At 40.1% G+C, this 22,802-nt stretch overlaps 1 protein-coding gene across 7 annotated transcripts in view; it reads right to left on the bottom strand.

The window, feature by feature from the left end:
* The window catches only part of ZNF346 (zinc finger protein 346), a 74,167-nt gene that overhangs the window by 39,868 nt on the left and 11,497 nt on the right, over positions 1–22,802 (bottom strand). For 5 of the 7 annotated variants that reach the window (XR_013764598.1, XR_013764599.1, XR_013764600.1 and 2 more), the window contains exons 2-5: positions 13,462–13,565; positions 12,822–12,914; positions 11,010–11,154; positions 6,841–7,074 (exon numbers count right to left, since the gene is read on the bottom strand). Coding sequence is in view for 3 of the 7 variants with exons in the window: in XM_079144644.1 (XP_079000770.1) it covers positions 6,841–7,074; positions 11,010–11,154; positions 12,822–12,914; positions 13,462–13,565 (576 nt within the window). In the remaining 4 variants the exon portion in view is untranslated. The remainder of the gene's footprint in view (positions 1–6,840; positions 7,075–11,009; positions 11,155–12,821; positions 12,915–13,461; positions 13,566–22,802) is intronic. The other 2 variants (XM_079144645.1, XM_079144646.1) reach the window with 2 other exon arrangements.

Below are 22,802 nucleotides of genomic sequence, written 5' to 3'. Positions count from 1 at the left end.
GGTCTAAGTGTCAAAATTGAAGTTTCCCAACTCTTGGGTGAATTGTAAACTCCCTCCCCCCCAGTACTGGGGATGGAATCCAAGGCCTCAAGCCTGCAAGTGCTCTACCACTAAGCTATATACCCAGTCCTATGAATACTAAATCTTAACAGTTCTAAACGTTAGAAGCTTTCAAACTTATGGATGAAAAGACATGATGTCTTGATTCTAGAGCAAGAATGAAAGTTATGGTTTAGTAATATGTACTTCTGCTGGGCACAGTAGCATATGCCTGTAATTCCAGTGGCCTGGGAAGCTCAGGCAGGAGGATAAAAAGTTCAAACCCAGCCTCAGTAACTTAGTGAAGCCCTGTCTCAAAACAAAAGTATCTAAATAAATAAATAAAAAGGGCTGGGGATGTGACTCAGTGATTAAACTTCCCCGGGTTCAAGCCCCAGTACCAAAAAAAAAAAAAAAAAAAAAAAAAAATGCAGTTCCTTGTTTCCATTCATGCTGCTGGTGGTTGCAATAATGTGATCTATTGGTTGGCATATGGCTAAATCTGGACTCCACCAGAGAAGCAGAACTTTGTTTTTTTCTCCAATTTTGGTTGACTTTCTGATAACATATAATGACCCAGAATAACTGCTTCCACTTGCCACACCAGTATCTGAGATCACAAAATGACCTGAAGCTTTTTATCATTTGAATCTTAGATAAACTGACACAGAAGAAATTCCATGCACTGGGTAGGTATGTGTGTTATACAGGAGTCCTGTTGCTGCTGCTACAGTCTGCCCTTGTGCAGAAACTGCCTTTTACATGGGAGAGGCTAAGCTAATAGTGAGACTGCTGGGCAGAGGGACTCAACTGCTGCCCAACTGCCTGGAATAATGATGGATTTGAAGTGGAAGCCACAGTGACTTGGACGTGCTGCATTGGATGACATACATGTCTGAGGATCATGGAGCTGGCCAACATCCATAATGGATTGCTGAGAGTGGTGAGGCAAAGGAGGTGGAGCCACACAAGCACTTGAATTTGCAAAGGTTATTTTGCTGGCAAAACAACCTTAGTGTAGGTGACCACATACAAAGTGTGACATTGGGACAGACTATATACGCTGGTAGTCTCCTGTGGTATTTGGTAATCCATTAATATCTGGTAAAGTCCTGTCATTGCTCAGGTTAGTAGGTCTGTGGTGGGCAGTCTCTCCATTGGCACTATCTGTAGTTAAAACAGTTGGCACAGCAGTGATCATAATTGTTGTCAATATGGTGTAAATGGTATTAGGAAGCTGGGAGTACTCTGGATGCTTCTTTTGAATGAGTTGGGCCATCCTGGTCTTGCTATTGTGCTATCTGGAGCAATGAGGGAAGCAGACAGGAAGGGTAGCTATGGTATTTCTCAACTGGGTATGAGTAATAAGCATGGAGTCTGGTTTTTCAGGACCAGCAGGATGAAATTTCTGAATTTTTTGTGGGGGCTCAACTGCTGGGTGGTTCTTCAGAATATGGTGGCATACACCTGTAATCCTAGCTGCTTAGGAGGCTAGGATTACAAATTTGAGGTCAGCCTTATCAACTGGTGAGAACCTCAGCAACTTGGTGAGACCCTGTCTCAAAATTAAAAAAAATAAAGGGGCCTGGGGTTATAGCTCAATGGCAAAATGCCCTGAGTTTAATCCCTAGTACCAAATAACAACAAAAATCCCAAAACACCAAAAGACAAAAACCAAAACAAACAAATCTCCCCCCAAAAAATCCAAAATATGGGCTTTAAAGCTTGCTGACACCTGTGTAAGACTTATCATAATACTGACAAATGTAATTGCAGCTGGCACCTGTTTATCTTCATATCTGGTTGCCTCTTTGATAAGTGGTTTACCAGCATGACTTGTTCTGGAAGCCCCTCACCCACAGGTGGCATCTGAACATGAAGCTGTCATAATCTATGGATGTGATGGGAGGTGTGAACATCTTGGGAGCTGCTGTGATCAGCTTTCTTGCTTCCTTCTCAGGATTATGTATCCTTTGCATGTGTTTCCATAGCTTGTCTTTTCTTCTTAAACTGCTTCCCACAGGGAGAAAACAGGATATCTATGGTCTGAATGCTGGAGCATACGGGGCTGTGGTTCATTTGATGACAGAAGGTCTTGTCACACTCTGTGCACATGCATTGCATGTGCTTTTTCACCTGGATGAAATCTGGGAATTGTTTCTTATAAATTGGGCAGGTGTAGCAGCTATAATTGATATGAATGGCCAAATAATCTTTCAACAAATAAAAGGGCTTGTCAAAGGATTCTGGGCAAAAAAAAATGCAAGAGCAAGTTTTCTTATCTGAATAGAGCTTCGTGTCGCTTCCCAAGAAGGCAGTGCTGCTGAAGACTGTTACAGAGATCACAGGTCAATGGGCAATTCTTCCATCTATGGAAATGTCATTATTGGTGGTCCAGGCTGTCCTTTTCACAGACAGTGATTGAGGTTATTTTTTTCATGGATGGCTTTCCCACACTGCAAAGATTTAATAGGGTGGAAGGACTCCAAATAAACAAATGTTGAAGAGGTATGTTTTAGATGCATTTGGCCTGCATATGCTCTGGATGGGCACCATGCTATGCTCTCCTCATACTGTGCCTACAGATGCAGGATGTTTTGGTATGTGTTTTAAAGAAGACTGGTTTTCTGAAGAAGCTGAGGGCTTGGGATAGTGGTTTTTTTTCTAGCTGAGCCATTCTGTTCAGAGTGGATAGTACAGCTTCAATCAAACTTCTCTGTGGGAAAATGTAACAAGTTCTATGTCTCTTCATCAATCTTTTCCCCATTTTTTCTGGCTATTTCCAAGTGGATAAACTTTAGAGGACATCCTAGCTGTTGACCTGGGCCAAAGAGTCTCTTGCTTTATTCCTTTCTTCAGTTTCTTGCTCTGCTAAATACATCTATTTTCCTGTTATGAGAACTGTGATGCTGTTGCAACTGATCTCAGCTTATAAATCAGCAGTTTCATTCACAGCAGGACTAACTCTTCTCTTGCTTTCAAAGAACTTTTCTTTATTTCTCAAAAATGTCGTGAATTTTTTTTGTTCACAAACTCAGCATAGGAATAATATACTAAGCCTTCAGTTTCTCCTTAGGTTCCAGAATTTTTTTTTTTTCTTTTTTGGTGGGGCTGGGATTGAACTCAAGACCTTGTGTATGACAAACAAGCTATCTACCATTGAGTTAGATCTTCAGCCCCAGGCTCCATGCTCTTTGTCATTGTATAATCCACATGGTGGCCTTACCCTGTTCCAGGTGATTCTAGGATTGACAAACATCATCCATTACAAAGGGTCTCATCAAACAACTCAAACCATAAGTCTTCACACAAAGCCCTACCTTTTCCATTTTCTTTATCAAGAGGAACTTTTAGAGGATATAGCAATCTTTTTGCTTAGGCCCCTTGACAAGGGTCTTTCCACCTGGTATCTTGGGAATATATCTTTTGGCGAGCACTCCCCCAAAGAAACTGTTTTTGTAGAGGACCAGGGGGAGATTCAGTCAAGTGAACAAGAGCTAGTTGGGGATTTGATGCAAGGGAAAATGCACTGGGTACACTGAAGAGTATGTGTCATTACATGTCTTCACTATCTTCCTTCTCAGTATGTTTATCTTTTTTTTTTTTTTTTGCTTGTTGTCTACCTATAATGTTCTGCAGAGTTGCTAGAGGATGGCAGCACCTGGTAATGTACCAATAAAGAGGCCTACTAAGCTGTATGCAACTTGTTAGATATAAGTTACCTGAGTCTTTAATCAGAGTCTATAAGACTTTCACAAGGAGCATATACACCAACACTGCTCCAGACCATCCACTGAAGTATAGGAGGCACCACATGCCATGTGTATCAGTTGCTGGGGTGGGTGAACCTGGTCATCAGTATAAACATTCTGAATCACAGTTCCACTGTCTGAAACAAATTGCACCTGGGTAGTATTCTGTTCATGCTCTATAGATACTGGCTACATGTATGAGATTTCATCTTTGAAGTCCATTTTTCCTTTACTGGACAGTTCCAAGTCTGGGGTACATAGGGGAGGGGACAGTGACCTGTCTACCACATGTTGTATTCATGACAGACAAAAAGTATCTCTACAAAAAAGCATGACACTGGGAAAGAGAAGATGGAAGATCAATGGGTACCAGATCTTTGCTCCCTAAGGGTGAGGGAAGTCAAACTCCCAACCCTGCTACCCCATTGATTAGGTTTTCTTTTTCTTTTTTGTGGTACTAGGGATTGAACCCAGAGGCACTCAACAATTGAGCTATCTTCCTAAACCTTTTTATTTTTTATTTTTTATTTTGAGATAGGGTCTTACTAAGTTGCTGAGGCTGGCCTTGAACTTGTGATCCTCCTGCCTTAGCATCCCCGAGTAGCTGGGATTACAAGCTCATGCCAGCATACCTGTCCTCTGCTTACGCTTTCATTAAAGATCTAGGCTAATTTATAAAGTACTTGGATGCCTCAAGCAAAATAACAAACCCAAAACCCAAAAACCCACAGCTAGTGATTTTAGGATTAAGTATGAGTAATTTAGCTTCAGAAAAATAGAGGAGGAAGATAAAGATAAGAAGGAGGTTTTGGTTTGAGACAGAAGAGCAGAATGGACACAAGTTAAAATAAGCAGCCAAACAATGCAATGACGGTACTGCCAAGGAACAACAGATGAAGGGAGGCCAGAGTTGGGAGAACTATGGGAAGGGTCAGGGTTGGAGTGAAGGAACAGTCTGGCGCAGGGAACCTTGGGTCAGCCAGTTGGACATAATGTTGTACCTATCAACTTTAGGCCAAAAAGGAGGCCATCAAGAAGCGTGCTCTGAGCTGATTGGTTCTTAAGTATAAAGAGTCCTTAGCATATGAGAGTGACCCTGCCTGTATGAGGGAACAGTAAGTACACACCAGATACCCCTTCCCTATCCTGAAGTAATTTATACAGCAGGCACTGGGTGAACAATCCCTGGTACCCAGATAAAGGACCAGGCCCATAGTTTTTTCCCCCTGCTTCCTGGTCACCTCTTTGCACCTGTTTCATTTATGTCAGCAAGGTTCAGGGATGGCCTATATGTACAGCTGCCTTTGGTGTTTGGACGGTTGTTAGAGAAGCATGATCCCTCCTACCCCCACGGCCATATGTGATTTGGAACATCTATGGCACTGAGTTGTTCACCCTCCCTAAGATTATGGGAAAAGCATAGATGATTCTAAGTAGCATGCTCTTTGAGGCCAAACTGTTCCACATCTGGATACTGAGAAGGTCTCAAGTGTTGACTTGTACCTCCATGGCTTGCCAAAGTTCTCCAGGACACACATGAGAACATTCTATCTTCTTCCTCTTCCATTTAGATTTTTCCCTCCCAGCATCAACTTACCCTGAGAGAGCAATGAGGACCAACACCAATGCTCATGTAGGCTCTAATACACTTCAATAAGGGAACACAGTAGGTACTCAACAAATATTTTTTGACTCAATGAAAGAAACAATAATAAACTTTCCCTAACACACACATGCACACATTTATTATAGGCTGTGAGTAGTTACCATAATGGAAGAGACCCCTAATTTTTTATGAATTCCCACTCTTGTGATGTTGACTGAAATTTTTTTTTGTGGGAAGGTACTGGGGATTGAACCCAGGGGCACTTAACCACTGAGGCACATCCCCAGCCCTTTTTATTTTTAATTTTAATTTAATTTAATTTAAAAAAATATTTATTTTTTAGTTGTAAGGGTTTTTATGTGGTGCTGAGGATCAAACCCAGGACCTCAAGCTTGCTAGGTGAGCACTCTACCACTGAGCCACAACCCCAGTCCTTATATTTAATTTTGAGACAGGGTCTTGCTAAATTGCTTAGGGCCTTGCTAAATGGCTGAGGCTGACTTTGAAATTGTGATCCTCCTGTCTCAGCCTCCCAAGCATCTGAGATTATAGGCTTGATTGAAATCTTGACATTAGGGAAGTTGAAAATACTCTCTTGAGTCAGAATGGTCTCCTTTACTACGTTATCCCAAGAACACGACAGGCCCTAGCTCCTGAGGAAAGTGGTATGCTGAAGACACTCAAAATATGGCAGCAGAGGCTATTGAAGCCTTCATATAAGGAAAGTGGATGACACTTAGGGAGTTTTTTGTTTTGCAGTACTGGGGATTGACTGCAGGGCCTTGTGCCTTGTAGGCAAGTTTTGAGCTACATCTCCAGCCCTCCTAGGGAATTTAAATCAGAGGTTATAAACTGGTGGCCCTTGGCTAAAATCTGGTTTACACATTGGGTTTTACTCACACAGGGTTTAAAAATTTTTAAATTTAGTCCCATGTTTAAAAATCAGAAATTTGGGCTGGGGATGTAGCTCAGTGATACAGCACTTGCCTAGTATGTGCAAGAAAGTGGGTTTCAGCATCAGCACTAAAAAAAAAAAAAAAAAAAAAAAAAAAAAATTAGGAGAAATTCCTACAAAAAATTGGCTTTCCAGAGTCTTCTGAAAGGGCTGGGGAGATAGCTCAGTCAGTAAAGTGCTTGGCTTGCAAACACAAGGCCCTGGGTTCAACCCCCAGTACTAAAAAAAAAAAAAAAAAAAAAAAAAAAAAAAAAATGGCTGCAGAGTCTTCTGAAAAACCGAATTATATAGAGCTGACCAGGAGAGACAAATACTTTTCAGCTGACCATATCCCTTCCTTACTCTCACTTGTTTAAATTTCTAGCCTGTCTTCCACAGGCATCTAAGTTTGCAAATCCTGCTTTGGAAGACATAAGGAGTAGAAACACAGACCTAGCCCCAATGGTCAAGACCTGTTCCAGCTCTGAATATGAGCTGGTCTCTGTTACCTGATAAGTCAGTGACAGCAGGATCTGCTAGCCGCCCATAGTGCGCCATGAGTTTGAGCTTGGTCTCCTGTTTCCTGTGTTTCTTGCCCACATAATGTTGTTGAGCCATGACGGGGTCATTGAAAGTTGCATGACAGAGGCTGCAGAACTTGTCTGGGTCTATCGTCTCTCTGTTCTGGTGAAGGGCTAAGGTGGAGGCCACAAGGAAAGGATTTGTAAGGCGTTTCGACAGAGCTGCGGTGAGAAAGTTCAAACAGAAACAATGAAAAACCCAGAAGGTGCCAAGTTTTCGAGTATGCTGAAGAGAAAGAAAGGCAGTGTCACTGTTAATCACACTTGCAGATGTAGCACTGCCTGTGTGAATCACACAGTGAATGCTGTCTCTAATTGGGAAAACTGGGAGGATTTGGGATAGACCAAAAGGAGCTAATCTGTTCAGTAGCTTTAACTACTTTGGGCACATAAGCCCTGATTTTCTCACACTATGAAGTGACTCTGAACTTCTGCCATCAAGTTGCCTAATTATAACAAACTAGAGGTGCATATTGGCAGTCTATTCATTCCTCAGAATTTCCTGGAATTTCAGAGCAAGTGGGATAATAAGTTTGGATATTTAATTTGCATCTTCAAAGTATCCCAGTTAGGGAGTTGGGCCCAATGCATTGATGTAGACATTGAGGTTCTGAGCTCATACACGGTCAGGAAACCATACTAGCGATGCCTTTTAGGCTACATTGCTTTCTAGGCTGAGTGAGAGAGAGAGGACAATCAACATTTGGTTACACATTTTATATATACATTTTTTTCCCCCTTTGGCTCTCAGAACCACCCTAATGAGGTTTGCATTATTTTGTCACATTACAGAGAAAAACTGAGGCTCAGACAGGTAAAGTGGCTTGCCCAGGATCACTAAGCTAGTGAGTAAACCCAGGTCTGTGTGACCTTAAAATCACGCCCAGCTGCAGAATGTGGCAAGAAGACCTGAGGGCAATTGCTGATGTTCTCCATACAAAAAACATCCCTGACTCTGCTGGGATCTGATCCAGTTAAGCAGAGCCTGGTGTGGACATAATGTATGAGCTTCCTGTGAGTCAAGCATGGGTCCTGATGTTGACTTCAGGCTGTGCTGATGCCTTATAAAGTAGATACCATGACTCACTATTAAGTTTTCATGGGGAATGATGTTAACATAGCAACCACTGCTATAAAAATGTGGGTCCCAGAACTACCACCAGTAGTAGAGAAGGGGTAGGGCTCAGCAGCACTCACAGATAGATGAGATGGCTCAGATGCTATTCTATCCCTGTACTACTTCAACTGGAGCCATTTTGGAGGTTTTTCTCAAGCCATAAGAAATTTGTTGGCCATTCCCACAAAAGTTTTCCAGTAGAAGGAATCGCAATCTCTCTGGCCATTGATTTTGTTTCAGCAAGTCATTCAAAAAGTAAACTACATGTTGTAGAATATAAGAAATATTATTTGTGGTGATGAGTGGGGAAAAAAGGCAAGGTTACAAAGCAGTCTGTTTCTTGTGTCCTCAATTTTATAAAACAACAGCAAAAACCATAGATGAGTGATTATATGAAAAAACACAAAGTGTTTTTCAATATGTTCCATTTCTTCTACAATGAATGTAGATGTTTTGACATCAGAAAAGAGATAATAATGGTCACTAAGAGATAAGGATCATAAGCTGGGTACAGTGCTGGAAGCCTATAATCCCAGCTAATCAGGAGGCTGACACAAGAGGATTTCAAGTTTGAGGCTAGCCTGGGCAATTTAGTGAAACCCTCAAAATAAAAAATAAAAAGTGCTGGGGATGTAGCTTAGTAGTACAGCACTTGCCTAACATGTGCAAGGGACATAAAGAAAAAAGTATTCTACAGGGATGTCCACTGTAGTGTTATTTATAATACCAGGAAAATGGAAGAGGAAAAAAATGTTCAATATTAGAGGAATGGTTAAATGTGATTATAAAGTAGTCACTCAAAATGTTTACGAAAATGTTTTTAATACAGAGGGAAATATAAATGTTATATTAAATGAAAACTATAAAAAAGAACTATACATAAAATATGGTCATATCACTGTTAAAAATAACTGTGTCATCTATACATGTATACTGGCATTTTGAAATGTCATCCATATATTAATAGTGTTTCTCTTGGTGGTAGGATTTTGGTGATATTTTATTTTTTGTACCTTTTACACTGTTTGAATTGGAATTTTTCATAATGAGTGTGTGTCATTTTTAAAAAACAAAGTTATTTAAAGGATTCTATCTTTATATGCACTTACTTATGTAATTAATCTAAATATACACATAGCAAATATACAGATAAATACACATACGCACAACAAAAAAGATTATAGAAGAAACAGTACTCCAAAATGTTAACAGTAGTTATCTCTTGATGGTAAAATTATGATAATTTTCTATTTATATTTTTCATGTTTTTTATAACATGCTTATATTATTTTACATTAGAAAAATGTTTAATTTCAAGAAGTTATAAACATATAGTATAATTACATGGAAAAGTGTTTAAATTACAAAAATCAAATGAAAAGTCAAAGCAGAATACAAGTGGTTTGTGGACTATGATGACAACTATATAAAAACATATCTTCATGTGACAAAGGCTAAAAAAGAATATGGAAAATAAACTCTTTAGGGTGGAAGTTTGGGGTCAGGTTTGTTCCCCAAATTTTTCCCATTTGTGGAAAGATAAATATATGGCCTGATAAAATTTAGTTCTTAAGCTAGTTTCCTTTGGCCTAAAGCTTAAACATTGTGGCACCATGACTGGTGCCAATATTCATTTTAAACTAAAGCAATAAGTACAAGTTAATGATGACTTAATCTTATGATTAAGATGATGTCATATGGCAAGGCCAATGACATGTTCCTGATGGTAGATACTGGATCAACTACTGCATTTTAGGAGGGATTTCTACCCATTGGCTATTTTAATGGTGACAACAATGATCATTTACTGAGCATCTATTATGTCCTAGGTTTTTTTTTTTTTTTTTTTTTTCCTTTGCGGTGCTGGGGATTGAACCCAGGTTCCTCGTGCTTGCAAGGCAAGCACTCTACCAACTGAGCTATATCCCCAGCCCTGTCCTAGGTTTTTTATATACATTATTTTATCCTCACATCTATGAAGTAGACAGCATTAACATTTTACAGGTGAGGAAACTCAGACACAAAGAAATTACACAAATGATAAACAGTAGCACCAGGATTTAAACCTGGGTGTCTCTGACTTCAAAGTTCATATTACATTCTTCCATATCTTGAATAACTAGATTTAAGTGTGATAAGAGGGTATAATTATTTGTGACTTTTCACCCTATATTCAAAACCTTCCAAATATTACCGTTTCCATAATACAGTAAAACAAACACTATAAATAGTGTAGTCTACTTTATGGTCCAAAATACAGAAGCAAAAATTCACAAGAAAAAAATGAAACAAAGATCAAAGAACTCTTAACTAACTGCAGTTAGCAGAGGTTAAAAAATCCAGCAAAATAGAAGTTAATGAGATGAAAGTGAGGGGTGAGACCCAGTGGTGACAAGATAAAAGAGGCTATTTTAGAAGTCACTACACTGGGAACAAATTCATGGCAGCTGCAAACAGCTTGCTGGGCAGTAGTGTTGGCACTGAAGTATTCTGCTTTGAAAGACAAGTTCTTATGTAGAGAACAGGCAGCTTTTGAGGATTAAAGTGAGTAGGGCAAAATGTGAGCATGAGAAAAGGACAAGGACTTAGCTTTTAACTTGGAACACGGTAACAAGAGCAGATGGATGGTGGGAGGGAAAAAACTAAGTGGGAAAAGCAGGAGACAGAACACTTTCACTGTGTGTGTGTCTTGGAGGACTTGGGCATTTCCAAGTTACAGTTATTGGTCAGGACAAAAGTCCAGGCTAAGAATCTTCTACTGAGAGAAACTGATGTAACCAAAGAAAGGGAGGTTAGGTGAGCACAACTCTGAAGCTGCATTTCAATGAAGTGGGGTCTACTTTTACATTTTTAAGAGCTCTCAAAAGCAATTCAACCTCTCCAAGTCTGTGGTCCCAGTGAGCATTTCTGGGAGCACCTGGCAATGATGCTCTGAGGATGGGAGGGGTCCCAATATAGCACTACTCAGGAAAACCAGTACCTTCCACCTTAGTGGATTGCTGCTTCAGCTTTAAGTTCTTTGCGTGGGTCTTCCCCAGGTAGTGCGACTGGGCCACAACAGGGGAGGAAAAGGTCATGTTACAGATGGGGCAGCACTGGTTCTTGTCTTTGCTTCTGCTGCTCTTCTGGTTGAAAGAAAGAACATAGGTCTGATCATGCCACTGCCCGGCCAGAAAATCTTCAATGGTTCCCCAGTGCCCATAGGAAACTGGGCATTTAAAACCCACTTCACTTATTAACCCCTAAACTGCCTTTTTGGATTCTCTTCCAGCTATTTTGTCCCAGGCTGTACTCATCATACCCCGCTTTATTCTCTATTGCTTCTTTATTTTGCTTGGACTATTCCTGTTGTCTAGAATGTTCTTCCTTTCTTTCCTGCCTAACATCATGTCTGCTTATCCTTTGAGGCCCAGTTTAAATATCTGCTTAGGAGACTTTTACTCAAGAAAATAATTCAGCATACAATTATCAAGTCCCTTCATGTCTGTATTCCAAGAATAATCTTACTCCTTCTCTGTAATGCCAGAGAACTAAATAAACCTCTATAATATAGCTTGTTAACACCCTAAACTCACAGTGTCACAGCTTAGAATTCTTTTCTGTGAACTAAAGTGCAATATTCAGATGTGGACTATTTGACTCACGTTTTATTTCCTATTCCTTACACCCTGCTGGAGTCTGGCACACAGTAGATGCTCAGGGTCCTTTGAATAAGCACATCATTGGGTTTTACTTTTTGATTATGGTTAGGCTGGGAAACATATTTGAAACCTGCTTTAAGGTCTCCCAGTCTGGTCTCTGAACAAGGTATTTATTTAGCATTTCTCAACCTTGGCACTGTTGATATTTTGGGATTCGTCATTTTTGTTGGTAGTAGGTGCTGTAATCTCACTTGAACTACTCAGCTACCCTAAGAATTAAAGGTTAAGTGACTTGCCCAGTCACAGAGCTGATCCTATCTTCCTGAATTCTAAATCATAAGAAAGGGCATGAGGGGATCGACATTCAGTGAATTTCCAAAAGGGCCAAGAAAGGTCCTTTAGACCATTGGCTACTGTAATAGAAGGTAGCAGTTTATAGAATAAACTCTTATTTATTGATCGTCTACTAGGAACTGGAATTTCACCTCACAATGTCTTAAGACATAGGAATTATCTCTATGAGTGAAGTTTAGAGAGAAGTGACTAGCCCAAAGTCACACACTCAGGAAACTGTAGAGCCTGGTCTACTGACCTCTCATTCCATGATATGTATAGCTTGCCACAGAACAAAAATAATGGTATTCCCAAGGGACTGGGGGTTGTTCCAACATAATTCTCATAGTAATTCTGAGCCCCCCCCAAAAAAATTGCAATTGCCAATAAATCAGAGCAGGCATTTGTTTTACTTTCTTATTCAAAACATTCTAAACTCAGTTCTTTTTCACAGCTCTCAAGAAAGTAAGCAGCTTGGCCTCCCTCTACTTTCTCTTGGGCAGCTTCTTGTCCTGCTCTAAGAAACTGCTGGGTGGTATGAATAACAATAGTTCCATTTACTGAGTCCCTACTACATGCCAGGTTCTGTGTTGGGTGCTTTTTATAAACCTTATCTTGTTTTATTAGGGAAAACCCTTATAAAATCATTTTTATAGAGAAAGAAATCAAGGATCAGAGAAGTAATAAGACCTAAGTCACAAAATAGGAGCAGGGTTTATAGTCAAGTCAGACTGACTCAAAGCCCATGCTTTCACCACACCAACCTGCTTGCTGGCTTCATCAGGAAGCGAGCGGTCTCAACATGGCAGCTGTATTACCTGATCTGAGTCTAGCCTCTTCGTTTCCCCCTTTAATGTCTCCAATCCATGGATTGCAAGGTATCTCTTCACTTTGTTGGCATGTTTTTTGCTCTGCAAGAACCCAGGAAAAAGATAAAGATAGCCAACTGCCATTTCATATTGAAGGCATTAAAAAAGTTAGATTTTCATCTGATTCATCTTCACAAAAACTTTTGAGTTGTAGAGTGTGTGGTGAGAAATTTAAGTTTATTAAGTCCCTGCTCTGTACAAGGCACTGTACATGCTATCAAATTTAATCTTCACAAAAATCAGTGAGAAAATTATTATCTCCTCACACACGAAAAAACTGAGGCTGAAGATGGCGAAGTTTCTTGCCCAAGATGAATAGTAGAGTTGTGATTCAAACTCAGGTCCATCCAAGACCATACCTCATACTTTCTATTCTACCAAGCTGAAAGACACATATAATGATACAGATTTGAATGGGAGAGATGAGACTCAGAGAAATCACCTCAATCTATAAGTCACAAGCCAACATGCATGGATGCAAAGCCTGGAGGCTAAGAATTACACTTTGCAGTGCAAGCCAGGGAGAAGGGAGGGTTTGGCACTGAATCGAAGAAGTAAAGTAGTGCTACAGGTTCAATGGTAATGGTACCTGGTAATGTGCCAGCTTCTGTGATTCAGAAATCAACAAGGCGCAGCAAACTTTACACTGGGTATTGGTGAAGAGACACTGGTTCTTCTGGATCATGTGTTCCACTACAAGGGGAAAAGAAAAAATCTGAGTTGATAAATACTAACTCAACAGCACTGTCTTTGAACCCTGTCTCAAACACAAGCACTAAGTAATGGAATGTCATACTAATACATATACAGTTGTCAGTTACTACCACCTACTACAATTACGATTATGCTATCATCTCACACCATCTGTATTATTACTTATTTTATAATTTTATATACACAAACCTTCTTTACTTAGTAACTTCTTTTAAAAGGGAATCTTTAGAGCTGGGCATGGTGGCACATGCCTGCAATTCTAGAAACTTGGGAGGCTGAGTAGAGAATTCAAAAGCTTAAGGTTGGCCTTAGCAGTTGAGATCCTGTCTTAAAACAAAAAATAAAAAGGGCTGGGGATGTAAGTCAGAGGTTGAGTACTTGCCTAGTACCCATAATACCCTGGGCTCAATTCCCAGTACCAAAGAAAAAAAAAAAAAACCCGACATGGTAGTACATAACTGAGGCTTACTACCAGATAGATTCAGGAGAACTGAAAGACTTGAAAAGGGATTAATTATCTCACTGTTCTGGGTCTGACTTTGAAACATCTAAAATCACCTAACATATCACAAAAGTTCCACATCATAGGAAACATGGTGTTAGCCTGTGCTTAATTGTTGGGCATGGAGAACAAAGACTTGCCTATAGGAGAAGGGAGTAATCACACCCAAGACATGAATTCCACTGTGGCATCAACAATAAGAAGCAGAGGCCAAGTTCAGAGAACTAGGAGGGGATTGCTTCTAGGAGAAGAAGCCAGGTAAGGTGGTACCCACCTGTAATCCCAGTCGCTTAGGAGGCTGAGGCAGAAGGATGGCAAGTTCAAAGTCAGCCTCACAACTTAGTGAGATCCTAAGCAACTTAGCAAGACTCTGTCTCAAAATTAAAAATAAAAAGGGCTGGAAAGGTGACTCAGTGGTTAAACACTGTTGGGTTTAAGCACTGTTGGGTTCAATTCCTGGTACAAAAAAAAAAGATGCCCAGGAGGAAGATTCTTTTTTTTTTTCAGTTGTCAATGGATCTTTTATTTATTTATATATGGTGCTAAGTATCAAATCTAGGGCCTCACACATGCCCGGCAAGCGCTCTACCACTGAGCCACAACTCCAGCCCCAGAGGAAGGTTCTTGATGGGGAACATCTAACATGTCTCTGTCTATGCCATAAGATCAAAGGTTTACCTATGCCAGTCTTTTAGGGCAGAAGGGTTTTGTCTGTCTGTATTTCTATCGTACAGGACCTCTTGTTTATTATCCCCTTTTCCTCCTACAGTGTTTGGTAAATTTTTGTGAAAGATTTTGCTTGCCTCAGTTGTGTTCAGAGAAACCAAGGTTAGTTGTTTTTATGAAGCCTGCTGGGTCAGAGCATTTTATTTTTCATTTTATTTATTTTTTTGATCCTGGGGATTTAACCCAAAGGTACTTTACTACTAAGCTATGTCCCCAGCCCTTTTTATTTCTTCATTTTGAGATACGGTCTCATCAGGATGTTTAGCACCTTGTTAAGTTGCTGAGGCTGGCCTAGAACTTGCAATCCTCTTGTCTCAGCCTTCTAAATTGCTGAGATTATACGCATGCACCACAGCAACTGGTCTGAGCCAGAGCTTTTTAAAAGAGATGAGAAGCTCCATAGAATGGGAAGATTAGAGGCAGGGGCCAGAGTCCAGCCACCTCCTCCTTACCTGGATATTGTGGATCCTACTCCCTACCCATTGTGGTGCTGGGGATCCTACCCAGGGCCTTGGGCATGCTAGGAAAGTGCTCTATCATTGCGCTATACCTTCAGGCTTGGATTTTGTTTTGTTAAAGGAGATGGGGCTTCTTTTGATGTCTCCCAAAGACTAAACAGGGCAGGGACACACCATTTATGACTCTGTATGCCCAATACTGTACCCACAGTAGGGACTTGGTTAATACCTACTAAATGAATATACTCTGCTGGAACCCACTCTTTGGCCTGAGAGTACACTTGTACGATTCATACACTATGTATTCAGAGTGCCATGTCCATGCCAGCACTGGACTTAGTGCTGGGGTCATGATAATAAATAAATCACATAGGGTAAACAGTAAATAAATAAGCAAGTTAATGATAGAGAATGAGAAATGCTATGAAAACAAAGTAAATGGTAGGAAATGATGGGGGCAGTATCGTTAGTAAAGACTCTCATAGGAAGGTGTCAGCCACAAGAAGGTGTAGGGGAAAAGAATGTTCCTGCCTGAGCCACTTCCTGAGGCAGGGATGACTGGCATGTTCAAGGAATGGAGAGAAGGCCAGTGTAGCTAGAGTGTGGTGAATGAGAGAACAGTGATAGGGGACAAAGTTGGAGAGGCAGCACAGGGCCTACCAGATGATGCTGAATGAATGTAAGACTTCATGAATTACAGTATGAGCTTCAGATTTTATTCTTTGTGTAATGAAAGACAACAAGATTTGGTTTATGTTTTGAAAAGATTACTCAGCTGGGTGCAGTGGTGCATACCTGTAGTCCCAGCTATTTGGGAGGCTGAGGCAGGAGGATCACAAGTTTGAGGTCAGCCTTGGCAACATTAGCAAGACCCTGTCTCAAAATAAAAAATAAAAAGGACTGGGGATGTAACTCAGTGGTACTGTGCCCCCAGGTTCCATCCCCAGTACCAAACAACAACAACAACAACAACAAGAACTGTTGAACTTTGGATAAGAACAATGGGGATCTGTGGTTTTCTTATCCCCATGGGTGCTCTTATTTCCTCCTGCACTTACTAGGGGCAGAAGTTCTGCTAGAGAGGGGCAGGAAGAGAACCAATAACTTCCCCAGGGAAGGCCAATACCACTTGATTTCTAAGTGGTTGGTAAGGCCTCTACGCAGCAACACCTGCAGCTGGTGGAAGTGGTGATCTGGTCAGGTCAGGGTTGTACTGACCTGAAGGGGCAGTCATGATTTGGGTAAGCATGTCCCTTGGTGAGACTATGAGAGAGTGCACATTAGCCACACACTCCTGGCCCATCGTGAGGCTACCAACACTTCAAAGAGATGCGAAATGACCCAGTGGGAAATAGAAGCCAGGACAAACCTCAAACTTCAAAGTAGCCTGAATTTTGAATATGCTTTCCTATCAATACACAGATTCAAAAGAAGATCAAGTAGGGCTTTGGTATTTAGAACAATCTGTTGAATCACTGGTTGAGCACTAAGCAACATAAACACAGGGAGTAAAAGATGATAAAAAAGAACCAAATTGAGAATATTTGTTTTTAAAATCTTCAGCCATCATGTAAACGATTTGATAACTGAGGTCACCAAGTTGTGAAGAAGCCCAAATTAGTCCATGGATGAAGACTACATGGAGAGGCCCTCAAAGATGCCTGGCCATTCCCAGAAGCTCCATTCTTGTGCTATTTCAGCTTTAGCCACTATCTGACTGCACAAGTGTAACGGACCTTAAATGAGAATTATGCAACCAAGCCTCCAAATTCCAGGCCCATAAAAACAGAGAGAGGTTTGTGAAAGTGAAGGAAGCCAAGGCCCACAGAGGTCAAAGAACTTAACAAATATCAGAATTCTGAGAAAGTGGTCGACCGCATATCCCTGTTGCCTTGATGTCCACATCTAATCCAACAGGCAGAAAAGGTTTGATACAGGTAATTACATGCTTAGAAAATCACTAGAGAGGCTGATAGTTTGGGGTTAGGGATCCGAAACAATGTAAATATTCCAACAGGCTAATAAGGGTCTCTATGGCAGTGTTCTCAGCTTTCCTCATCAATGGAACCTACCTCTCAACATATAAAGCTGAAAAATGGATACTAGAACACTGATATAGGAAGAGCTCAAGGTTCCATGGCCTTTCCTGATAGCAACAATGGCCAAGGAACACAGGAATATTGCTGCATTTCAACCCTCCAAATCTTATGAAAAGTTATGATTCAGAGGATTTGATTTGTATCCATTCTGTAGCTAATTAGAAAGTGCCTGAGGTAGAGGTTATCAGAGTATGAAGCATAAGGCAGATTTTCACAGGGTCAGTGAAATAGGGACAGAGAGAACCAGTGTGAGTGTTGTGGTTTGGATATGAAGTGTCCCCCCAGACCTCCTGGTAATGGAGGAATATTTGGAGCTGAAATGATTGGATTGTGAGAGCTGTAACCTAAACAGTCCATCCTAGTGTAAATGAACTGGGTAGTAACTATAGGCAGGTAGGGCATGGTTGGTTACTGTGGGCTCTGAAAGGGTTCATCTTTGTGGCTCCTTCTTTCCTCTTGTTCTCTCCACTTCTTGACAGCCAAGAGGTAAGCAGTTTTCCTCTGCTATGGCCTTTGGCCATGATGTTCTGCTTCACTTTGGGCCCAGAGCAACAGACTCAACTGACCAAGGACTAAACCTCTGGGACTGAGCTAAAATAAACTTTCCCTCCTCTAAGTTGTTCTTGGTAATTTTTGTCACAGTGACAAAAAGCTGACTAACACAGAGAGCAAGATAATTCATAAAGCGGGAGGTGATGGAACAGTTCAGGGGTAAAGCATATACCTAGCATGCATAAGGACCTGGGTTCAATTCCCACTACGCTTACCCCAAAGAAAGATATTCACAGACTTAAAAAATTTAGGGGAAGTGGTATCCCGGAGACAAAGTGATCACTATCTTAGTGATTTAATGGTGCCTTAAGTAGTCTTAGGCTAACTTAGGGCTAGTATGATTGGTCACAGAATGACTAAGCCTATAATATAATATAAAGCTGCCCCCACCCCCGCCCTTTACGCTGTAGTCATTTCCCCTCCTCCCAACTTCTTGTCAGTCTGTGAACATCCTAGCTAGCAACTGGTTCATCACTCAGCTTGCAAGTATCCTTCTCTGTTATTGGTCCCATTAACCCGCGGAATTTGACTGCTTAAGGATAGCTCTCCCACCATTGTCTCTCTCTCCTCTTCACTTTCATGCTTTTTCTCTCTTCTCCTCACATTCATGCTTTCTCTCTCCTACTCTCTTTCTCTCTCCTCCTCGGTTTTCACACTCTCTCTTGAGCACACTCGCTCTCTTTTCCTCTCATTTTCTCTCTTACCCTGCAGGGAGACACTCTGTTTGCTTAATAAACCATCTTATGTGAGTTCCCGTGTCTGGAGTGGTTTCTGGGTTCTTACAAAACCACCTCTATATTACAATTAATAGTAAACTTTGCCTTGTATAGTAAACTTGAGCCTTGATGTGACTTTAGAACCTACAATTCAGCCAGGCCCAGTGATGCATGGCTTTAATCCAGCTATTTGAGGTTGAGGCAGGAGGATTCTAAATTCAAGGTCAACCTGGGCAATTTAACAAGGTCCTGTCTCAAAGTAAAATTTAAAAGGACTGGGAATAACAGAGCATGTTATTGCATGCCTGTAATCCCAGCTGAGGTAGGAGGAATGCAAGTTCAGGGCCAATCTGGGTTAAACTTAGAGAGATTCTGTCTCCAAAAGAAAATATAAGTAAATAAAAAGGACTAGGGATGTAGCTCAGTGGTAGAGTACTTGCCCAGCAAGTACTCCCCCTCACCCAACTCTATCCCCTCTTAAAAAAAAAAAAAAGTACCAACAACTGCAGGTAGTCCTCTGAGAGAGATGAAACCTATTTACCACTCTGCTTATTACAGTTTATTAAGAGGCAGTGGGTTTTTACGTACAGCTATGGTGACAAAGCAGCAAATAACAAAAGATTCTAGGACAGAATAATAATCCTAGAATAATAATCTACCCATGGCTGATGACGGTTAGGCAATATAATCTAATGGTCAGGGTAACTTACAAGAATGAACCAGAGTTGGCCCCATTAAGGCCACCAAGCTTTGGTATTTCTATTTGTTTTGTGAATCCATATTGTTGATAGTCCCAAGAATTTCAATTTTTTTTTTTTTTTTTTTTTTTTTGCGGTGCTGGGGAGCGAACCCAGGGCCTGTGCTTGTAAGACAAGCACTTTACCAACTGACCTATCTCCCCAGCCCTCAATTTTTTTTTTTTTTTTTTTTTTTTTTTTGGTACTGGGGATCGAACCCAGGGCCTTGTGCACGCAAGTCAAGCACTCCACCAACTGAGCTATATCCCCAGCCCTCAATTTTTTATTCAACGAAAAAGGCATTAAGAAAGTAAACGTGGGCTGGGGATATAGCTCAGTTGGTAGAGTGCTTGCCTTGCAAGTACAAGGCCCTGGGTTCAATCCCCAGCACCGGGAAAAAAATAAAAAAAGTAAATGTGGAGCTGGGGCTGTGGCTCAGTGGTAGAGCGCTTGCCTGGCATGTGTGAGGCACTGGGTTCGATTCTCAGCACCACATAGAAATAAATGAATAAAATAAAGGTGCATCAAAATCTAAAAATACAAAAAAAAAAAAAGAAAGTAAATGTAAGGGCACTGATAATGTGGTACAAAAAGTTGCCTACTTACAATATGTACAAAAAAGAACCAAATGGAAATTCTGAACTTAAAAGTATAATATATTAAATGAAAAATTAATTAGAGGAGTTCAACAGAAGATAAAAGTGGCAGAAGAATCGATGAACTTGAAGATAGATCAAGAGAAATATCAAATATGAGAACACAGAGAAAAAAGACTGAAGAATAATGAACAAAGCTTCAGAGATTATGGGAAACCATCATGTATAAGAATACCAGGAGGGAAGAGAAAGAAAGGGGGTTAAAATAAAATTTAAAAATGTCTGTAAACTATGCATATTTAATAAAAAACAACCTACATCCAAAAATCTCAAGAAACCCAAAGTAGGATAAATAATAAGAGATCTATACCTAAACACATCACAAACTGCTGAGAGACAAAGAAAATCTTGAAAGCAGCAAAGGACAAATAACTCTCGTACACTGAAATAATTCAATTCATAATTTAACTTATCTGAAACAATGAAGGCCAGAAGGTGGCAGAATGACATATTGAAAGTGGTGAAAAAACAAAATTATTAACCAAGAACTCCATATCCAATGTAACTATTTAAACATTACACTAAGGGTAGGAAGGCAAGACACAAAGGCCACTGTTACAGTTTGAATCTTAAATGTCCCTCTAAAGCTCATGTACTGAAGGCATGGTCCCCAGCTGACGGTGCAACTAGAAGGTAGAAGAAACTTTAAGATGTGGGGCCTAGTTGGAGGAAGTAGATTATTGGGGTGTGTGCCCTTAAAGGGCATATTGGGATTCTGGCACCGTCCTCTCTTTCACTTCCTGGCTGGCATCAGGTGATAGCTTTTCTGTACACACTCCCGGTTATGATGTTCTGCCCTGACAGAGGCCCAAAGAAATGTGGTCAAGCAATTATGGACTGAACCCTCTGAAACCGAAACTATGAGCCAAAACAAACCTTTCCTCCTTTTAAGTTATCTCAAGTTTTTGTCATAGTGATGAAAGCTAACGTAGCCACATATTATACAATTTTATTTACTTGAAATATCCAGAATAAGCAAATCCACAGAGATAGAAGGGAGATAGGTTGCCAGCGTGACTGCTTCTGGGTATAGGTTTCTTTCTGGGGTGATGAACAGATTCTTGAGATTAGACAGTGTAGTTGTGATAGTTGTGTAGCTCTATAAATATACAATCATATATCATAGAATGGCAGAGATACCTTCTGAGAAATGCATTGTTAAGCAGTCTTGTTATATGAACATCATAAAGTATAGTATTCATGTCTAGATGGTATAGGTTAATCACTTGATGTAGTCTCTAAATGCAATCAAGAAATGTGGTAAAGGGGCTGGGGAGATAGCTGTCGGTAGAGTGCTTGCCTTGCAAGCACAAGGCCCTGGGTTCGATCCCCAGCACCACAAAAAAAAAAAAAAAAAAAAAAAAAAAAAAAGTGTGGTAAAACGATTATGAGGCTGCTGCAGGTTTAACATGACATACTGTTTTATAGTAAGTTTTTATTTTTCTCTATTGATACTGGGGATAGAACCCAGAGGCACTTTATCACTCAACTACATCCCTAAATCTTTTTATTTTGGAAAAGGGTCTTGCTTAGTTGCTGAGCCTGGCCCTAAACTTGCAATCTTCCTGTTTTAGCCTCCTAGTTGCTGGGTTTATAGTATGCCACTGTGCCCAACTACAGTAAGTTTTTCTTATTTTGGGGGATTCTGGAGATTGAACTGGGGTACTATCAGTTGCTAGGCAAGCATTCTACCATTAAATTATACAGTGAGTTTAAAAAAATAAGAACTTACAATAAAATGTAAGTATAGAAAATAATCATAAAGTAGTTGTTTATTATCAAGTATTATAATACCTTACATAATTATATGTGCTATACTTTTATATGACAAGCAGCACAGTAGGTTTGTTTATACCAGTTATAGCATGCATAAAGCTCTGGGTTTGCTCCTCAGCAACACATAAAAATAAAGGTAATATGTCCACCTACAACTAAAATACACACACACACACACACACACACACACACACACACACATATATGTCAGAAAAGGAGGAAAAGAACTGAAAGGAAACAGTAAAATGAAAATTTAATTTTCATATCAATAATTAAATGTAAATAGTCTAAATAGTCCACTCCAAAGGCAGAGACTATCAAATTGGATTAAAGAAAAAGCAAGATGGGGCTTGGGATGTGTCTCAGTGGTAGAGGGCTTGCTGAGCATGTGTGAAGCATTGGGTTCGATTCTCAGAACCACATATAAATAAATGAATAAAATAAAGGTCTATCAACATCTAAAAAAATTAAGGAAAAAAAAAGAAGGAAGATCTCATATATGCCATCTATCACTATATACAATCTACCAAGAGCTGAGCAGCTCTCCTCTGCCAGGTCCTTGCACCATGACGTTCTACCTCACCTCAGACTGAGAACAATGTAATTGGTCAACCATGGACCAAACCTCTGACAACAATGAACCCAAATAAATCTTTCCCCCAGAGAGAGAAAGAGACACAAATATAGAAAAAGATATACTATATAAAAGAGTTAAAATATTGCTAACTATATATTATCCATCAATCTAATGATTAGAAGGTTACTATATCCAGACAATATAAAAATTTTATAAATGTATATGCACCTGAAAATGGAACCTCAAAATGCATAAATAAAAAACTGACAAAAAGAAAAATAGACAAATCAACAATAACAGTTGGAGATATAAATGCCTTTTTTTTTTTTTTTTTTTGTTACTGGAGACAAACCCAGGATCTTGCACATTAGGCAAGTACTCTATCACTAAGCTACATCTCCAGCTCTTTTTTCAACT

This window comes from Sciurus vulgaris, assembly GCF_902686455.1.
Source record: "Sciurus vulgaris genome assembly, chromosome: 6".
NCBI classification, from domain to species: Eukaryota; Metazoa; Chordata; class Mammalia; order Rodentia; family Sciuridae; genus Sciurus; species Sciurus vulgaris.
This window is presented reverse-complemented; position numbering and strand designations above follow the sequence as displayed.